The following is a 7,974-nucleotide window of genomic DNA, read 5'->3' as shown; positions in this document are numbered from 1 at the left end:
CTTGTCTAGCAGCGTTTCTTGTTTATATTTGGGAGAAGTTCGTTACAAGGGGAAAGCGGCCTTCAATTTAAAACAGCTTTATTTCGAATAAAGAGCGTGGTAAATTCTTCAAAGCTAAACTGGTGATTTCTTGCTACCTTTGTGAAATGGGTTTTGTAGCTTTTTACAGCAGTTTCCCAGAGACCGCCCATATGAGGAGCATACGGTGAGATAAACTGCCATGAGAATCCGTAGGTTGCGTATTTTACGGCAATATCAGTGGCCGTTTCTTTAAGAAACTGGGAGAATTCTCTTTGCATCGTTCGCTGCGCACCTACGAAAGTCTTTCCGTTGTCGGACATGATTTTGTGGGGGATTCCACGGCGGCCGACAAATCGGGTAAAAGCTGCCTTGAAGGCTTCATTGGTCAGATTTGAGCATAACTCTAAGTGTCCTGCTTTAGTAGAGAAGCATACAAATACACACATATACGACTTTGCGTGAGGAGCTCGTCGGAGGGTAAATGTTTTTACAAGAAATGGTCCAGCAAAGTCAACACCTGTGGTATGAAAATGGAGTGTGTAGGTGGATCGTTCAGGTGGGAGCGCGGCCATGACCCGTGAATGCATCTTTTGTTTATAGATTGTGCAGACCTTACACTGAAAGATGCATTTTTTTATCTTTTGTTTCAGCCTTGGGATATAATATTCTTGCTGCACCGTTCGAATCATTAATTGTTTGTCAGCATGGAGAAGAGTTGTATGCAGGAAATCGAGCAGTAGAGCACAGAGCTGTGAGTTTTCTGGGATTATGATCGGGTGGCGCTCATTATAGATAAGCGCTGCATAAGTTAATCGACCGTTCACCCGTATGATCCCTGATCTATCCAGCATCTGGTTCAATGTAAGCAGAGTGCTTTTTTTTCTGATGGGTCTAGATGCGGTAAGTGATCGAATCTCATCTGCGTAGTACATAAGCTGAGTTTGTGCGATGATACGTTTTTTCGCTTCGGTTATTCCGTCATGGGTCAAAGTGAAGCAGGAACTGCGCATTTTTGCGATTTGTTGACGAATCGATAAATGAACGCCATTACTCGCAAGGCGCGGGACAAGGAAAAGAAACGGCCCAGAATATCGAAGTGCTCGACCATATGGAGCTATTCAATACGGCGTTGTTCTGAAGGGGAGGAGTGCGGAGAGGGTATTTTTGGCCACAATGTGGGGGGATTTCGTAGCCACTCTGGGCCTTTCCACCATAAAGAGCACGTAGCAAGGTCATGGGGTTGACCTCCGCGTGTACCAAGATCAGCTGGGTTATCTCCACTCGAGACATGTCGCCAGGTATCATTGCTCACATTTTGCAGGATTAGGGAAATTCTGTTAGCGACGTAAGTTTTCCGCGTATGTGGTGGTTTTTCCAACCGTGCCAACACAATGGATGAATCGGACCAGAGATATAGGTCATGAGCTGGTAGATCTAGTTGGGAGCAAAGTTCACTCACTAATTTCGAGAGCAGCACTGCTTCGCATAGTTCGAGCTTAGGTAAGCTTACCGTTTGCAGAGGGGCCACTTTACTTTTTGCTGCGAGCAGATGTGACGAGAAGGAGTTTTCGTCATGTTGCACTCGGAGATAGACGCAAGCACAATACGCCTTTTCAGAGGCATCTGAGAATCCATGCATCTGAACAGCTTGCGTTGGAGAGAATTGCACCCGACGGGGAGTGATAATCTTATTAATCGCGGGTAATTCTCGCGCAGCATACTCCATTTGTGATAAGCGCCGGGTTTTACATGCTCGTCCCATTCCGTTCCTTCCATCCATAGTTGCTGCAGAAGCACTTTTGCGGAAATCATTATTGGCATTAGCCATCCTCCCGATGAAACAGTTTCGCTACCGCCGATAATATTTGCCGCTTTGTCCTTGAGTTAGCCGCGGATAGAGGATCGTATGTGTAGAAGAAGGAATCCGTGAGTGCGTTCCATTTTATACCTAGAGTTTTTGTAGAGCTAGTGGCCTTGTCGGCCGCTGTGGTGTTGTGGTAAGCAGTGCGCGCTTCCACTCCGCAGGATCGGGGTTCAAACCCTGGTCAAAGCAACATCGCAAAAAATGTAGAAAAAAGGCGGACGCCCCTCGGCAGTCAATGCCAACCTCCGAGTGTATTTCTGCCATGAAAAACAGCTTCTCATAAAAATACAATCGCCGTTCGGAGTCGGCGTAAAACTGTAGGTCCCTCCCTTTTGTGTGACAATATCAAAGCGCACGCCACAAATCGGAGGAGAAGCTCGGCCAAACACTAACATTTGTGTAAGCGCCAATCTATTGTTATTATTATTAGTGTCCTTAAACTGGAGAAAATCAACATCAAGGACCTCGGAATCAGGGGCTAATTCCAGGTTTTTTGGGTGATTTGAGGTGATTTTTCGTAGTGGGAAGCCTGCAGATTTTAGGGCGTCGTTAACTTGGGTTAATGATCTTATTGTGGACTATATATTGTGCCGCCTGAGAGAATATCGTCCACGTATGTTTCACGTAGGAGGATATTGTTGGCGAGCGGGAATTCATCTTGACAATCCTGCGCTAACTGATAAAGCATACGGATTGCAAGATAGGGAGCGCAATTGACGCCAAAGGTGACTGTTTTCAGCCTGAAATAGACATAGAGACAGAGTTTCACAGGGCAGTTTTGAAGAACATAAATATACAAGGATGGGGTCCCAATTGCTGGTCGGGATTCCTTGTGCTAAGTGGGTTGAGAGGCAATTGTTGATGGTGGATTGAACTTTTTGGATTTGCTCACCACTTTCTGTATATGTGTTACCCATTTCTAAACGTCGCATTGCCTTCTCGGCCATACCTAACCTATATGTTAATAATAAGTGTCTTAAATTTGTATCTAAAGTGACGAACCTTGGTTTTGTAATTAATTCTAGTCTTTCCTGTGATGATCACGTAAACTTCATAATAATCAAAGTTTTTATCACTCTACGTAATTTAAGAATGTCTTCATGCTTTACGCCGGTCGACATCAGGAGAAAACTTGCAATACAACTTGATTTTACCTATAATCTGTTATCCTGAATGTATTTACAGCAAACTTAGTTCTCAATCTGCCCATAAAATTGAAGTAGTTTTCAATCACGTTACACGCTATGTATTTGGTTTGGCCAAATTTGATTCGTGAGATAACTGAGTATTTGAAAGCAAGGAATTGTATTTTTCTATTCCGTTTAATGTTGGATAAGCTGCTGAAACTAAACTTTGAAATAAAGATAAATATGAAGAAATAAACGATAACGATGAAGACAAAAAAAGAAGGCAAAAGTGAAGTTAAAGAAGAAAATGGAGACAATGAGAAATACATAAGAATTAGGGTAACTGAATTGAAATTTTTCGACCGGGATCGAAATAAATTCAGTCATAAAAGTTACCGAAATTTATAGAATGATCGAAGTTTAGAGTTATCGAAATTTATCCATGCTTATTAAGTTATCGCAACGTATCGAATTATTCAAATTGATCAATGTTTATTGAGTTGTCGAAATTTATAGATACAGAAGCTTAATTGTCGAAATTTACGGAAAGTTATCGAGCTTTAAAAATTTATGGGATTATCGAAACTTGTCAAGTTAAAGAAATGTATCAGGTTATCAATATTTATTGAATTATCATTATTTATATCGTAATGCATCGAGTTCTTTCAGCTTACAGAGTTATCGATAATTACCCTGCAGTGAAAAGCCAAATCAGTTAGAAAAAATACTAGTTCATTAACTAGTATGTGCCTACCAGTTCGACAATTTCGAAGAACTTAGGCGACCAGCGACATCTGCCTTTGAATTGCCAAAGGCAAAAATAAAACGCAATTAATTGCTTTTCTTACAAATGTCGGCTGTGGCGTCACGTGAAGACTACTGGTTCTGGTTCTGAAATCGCAGGTTCGAAGCCGCTTGGAGGTAGTTAAGATTTTTAAAGTTAAATAAATGTAAGTAAAAATAATTTATTCAATTTATAAACAAATAACAAAAAATAACAAATTTGAAAATCTAATTGCGTTGCAAAAAAACATTTAGGAAGAAATATAAAAACAAAGAAATTAAACAAAAATATTTTTTTTTATTAAATTAAAAAATTACAATAAACAGCATAAACAAAAAAATAAATTTATAAAAAATAAAAATAAAATAAAAAATAGAAAAATTTTACCTGCGCCAGGATTTGAACCTGGGACCTCAGGCTTACCACGCGAGTGCTCTTCTCTGTCGGCCATTGTGACTGCTGGAGCGTCGCGAGCAAAAAGGCACACTTATGCTTTTCACGGGGCATGAATTGGCAGACTATCTCATCAACTGGTATGATGCTACTAGTATTTATACTAGTAGATGCTGATGCATAGCCTGACAATTGACATCTCGTAGGACATCGCAATGTTAAAAATACCGGTCGCTAACATTGAAAAAGGATAGAACGTGAACTAGTTCGTCTGAAACGCAAACCGGTAGAATTCTAGTTCACAACTAGTAGCTTTCCCTGCAGGGTATTGATCTACCGAAATTGGTCGATTCATCGAATCGTAGTTTATGGAATTTTCAAAAATATATATCGATTTATCGAAATTTCAATGTTTTATAAGTTTATCGAGTTATCACTGCTTATCGAATTTTATCGTGTTAACAGAGTGTAACGAGTTATCAAAATTTTTCAGAGACCATAACGATTATAAGAAATAAAATTAAATATTGCTCTATAATTACTACTGAACAATGGAAAAGTTGTTTTCGTCTCGCGGGACGATTATTGTAAAATTTAAATTATTTTCGTCATCTCATAATAATTATATGGGACTTTTATTTTTTTCGTCTCGCGGGACGTGTATTTCAAGACGGAAATTATTTTCGTCTTCTCATAATAATTATATGGGAGTTTTATATTTTTTCGTCTCTCGGGACGTTTATTTCAAGACGGAAATGATTTACGTCTTCTCATAATAATTATATGGGATTTTAATTTTTTTTTCGTCTCTCGGGACGTTTATTTCATGACGGAAATGATTTACGTCTTCTCCTAATAATTATAAATAAAAGAATGAAATTCTTAATTGAGTTCGGAGATTCGACGCGTTAAATATTTAACGCCACGATTGTTCATGTCATCAAATCTGTATCGTTCGTTCGATTTTCAAAAATGTGGTGTCAAATTAAAGGGCTTTGCTTTTACGTGGTTTTAAGTTAATGAAAAGGGTTGCCAGATGTTAGCAAATCAAATTCCAATAATCGAGCTCGGAGATATTTGCGTTTAATTTCGTGAAATCGGCAGTACATGTACCGATTCCATTAGGAGAAAACGTGGGACTAAAATCATTGTCGTCTTGAAATAAACGCCACGAGAGACGAGGAAAGTAAAAGTCGCATATAATTATTATGAAAAGACGTAAATCCTTTCCGTCTTGAAATAAACGTCCCGCGAGATGAAAATAAATAAAAGTCCCACATAATTATTATGAGAAGACGTAAATAATATTCGTCTTGAAATAAACGTCCCGAGAGATGAGAAAAATAAAAATCCTTACTAATATTATAAATCTGAAAGTGAGTTTGTTTGTTTGCTACGCTTTCACGCTTTAACTATAGGCGATTAGGCAAGAGGGCGTGGCACCTCCCATACAAACGGAATTTTTCATACTGCATTTCTCAGGGAATGTTTTTGGTAGATTACTGGAATCTGGTATGGAGGTATATAAAATCATTCTCTACTCATGGATGAAGGCTGTCACCTTTTAAAAAAATTTAATTCAACTTCAATTAAGGGAGTTATTTATTTGAAAATTATATTTAAAAATGGATGTCAAGAGGCTTAAAAAAGCTGTAGTTAAATATAGTTTGAAAAGGCTTGCCACCTACTCGAAAAGTAAAATTTAAGTTAATTATACGCAAGCCATCTGAAGAATTATAATATGGTTGTCAAACAAAATATTGTTAAGAAACCTTTAGTTTTAAAGTTTTGAATAATATTGAAGTCTTTCACAAGGGTTGCCACCTTTTTAAAAATTCAACTTAATTAGTTTAAATGAAATATTATAATACTAGCAGACCCGGCGAACTTCGTCCCGCACAAAATATTTTTTTTTATTGAAACTTTTTGGTCTAACATTTTCACCAGCAATTCACGTTTACGATTTCCATTGGCACGCTCATCGGCTAAGATTATGGTTTGGTGGTCGTTTTCCGCCTTAAATAACCTAACGAAAGAGTTATGTCCGTGATGAAGTTCTTGAAATTCTCTAATTGTGTAACATTTCATAGAACGGTTAATCTCACAACGAAATAAATTTCTTCTTCACTCCCTGGCGGCAACAATGATCCGGTTCTATAGTAAATCTGTCCAAAAAACTTTATCGTATAGTTGGTGGCAATTTCAAAATGGATGCGTATAATTGTTGTACAGAAATGCAATATACATAGACATACGAAATACCTTAAAAGTAAGTTTCACGAAAGCAATTTAAGTGAAAATAATGTTTTTTAGTTGAATTTATTACAGTAAAAGGCGCGCGATGGTTTTGGCGGTTGATTTATCGGTGGTGATTTGAGATTTACCCCTGCGCAACTCAACCCTGGTGTCTCAGAATGAAGCTTTAAGGCATAACAATACTGGCAAAAATCACATACATTGGGCCAATCGTAACACATAAAAATTCGATATACTCAATGGTGCCACAGGTTTATTTATTCTGACATTCACGGCACCTTTTCTAACTTGGCGATTATTCGTAATCACTTCAGCGCCACGTGGCAGCTCTTTTTTGCAATACCCTGCAAAAATCGCGACTACCCCATGCATGCGTGTAAAGAGTACTCCCTAAGGACCAAGGAGTACTCCAAAATTAACCACAATTCATATAAAAAATATGGTCCAATTAACATTGCGATGTCCTAGGGCAGGACCATATACTCCATCCCTGCATTACATCAGAGTAGCACAAAACTACTCCAACATATTAACAATGGCATTGTTGTTATATTTTTTCGTTTATACACGCTTTTGTTCTTCACTTCTCAAATGCTTTTTCGAAATTAATAAAAACAAATACAAATTAAAAATTACATGTTGTCAGAGGCATTCGAACCCGAACATGCTGGGAGCTAAGAACAAACAGCGAGCATCTCTACACGTTCAGCTACAGCCAGACATGCAAATGTGCTTTCAAATGCTCAACTTCAATCACGTTTCGTTAAAACACGAGCAGTGATCGGATAACAAACAATAAGCTGGCGCAGAGACACGAGCTGGTCCGCTACAGCATGTCAGAGGAACACTTTTGTAAGTACTCCAATTTACCACAAATAGACTACATGGTCCAACGATTTTTGCAGGGCAGTTTTGCCTTTACCATTACCAATACATATTTTGAATATTGACCAAAGTGGATCATCAATAAGATTTTTATATCCGAGCGCACTTGTGCACAAGGGTATTATAACTTTGTTCACATAACGGTTGTTTGTAACAGGCAAAACGAATCGAGATAGATATATACTACGTTTATACGCACAGAATAATCGACTTAATTAAAAGCGCATTGACACCGTACACATTTCGCTCTAGTGTTTATACTTACGGCTTTATATCGGCATCAAAGTAACCGTCTTCAAAAGCAACAAAATTAGCTATTTTCATTTGACATTTTATAAGTTAACATAGTGGAAAGTGATAAAAATCTAGTTTTATTCGGCATTATAAAATCGTGGCAAAGAAAAAGAACGATTACACAGCCACACAAAAAAAAATTTGTGTTCTGACCCAAAGGTCTCACTATGTGTACCTTATATTTTTGGGGTCGCTGAATCCGAATCCGAGGTCCATTTAACCCCATCAGTTCAGGGTTTTGATATAACCCCAGAAAACCAATATGGAGGACACATTTTGGAAAAATTCATCGGATTCGCTTGAAACTCGTTACTCGGGGGTTTTCGGGGTCGCTAATTACGAATATGATA

At 38.2% G+C, this 7,974-nt stretch overlaps 1 protein-coding gene across 1 annotated transcript in view; it reads right to left on the bottom strand.

Annotated features, from left to right (window-relative positions):
* Nucleotides 1-2,453: 2,453 nt before the first annotated feature.
* The window catches only part of LOC118749683, an 11,601-nt gene continuing 6,080 nt past the window's right edge, over nucleotides 2,454-7,974 (bottom strand). The window contains exon 3 of the mRNA XM_036484481.1: nucleotides 2,454-2,625. Within this exon, the coding sequence (XP_036340374.1) occupies nucleotides 2,454-2,625 (172 nt within the window). The remainder of the gene's footprint in view (nucleotides 2,626-7,974) is intronic.

This window comes from Rhagoletis pomonella, unplaced genomic scaffold (assembly GCF_013731165.1).
Source record: "Rhagoletis pomonella isolate Grant_MI unplaced genomic scaffold, Rhpom_1.0 Rhpom_scaffold_00032, whole genome shotgun sequence".
NCBI classification, from domain to species: Eukaryota; Metazoa; Arthropoda; class Insecta; order Diptera; family Tephritidae; genus Rhagoletis; species Rhagoletis pomonella.
The sequence above is the reverse complement of the archived record's forward strand: the minus strand, read 5'-3'. Positions and strand labels throughout refer to the sequence as shown.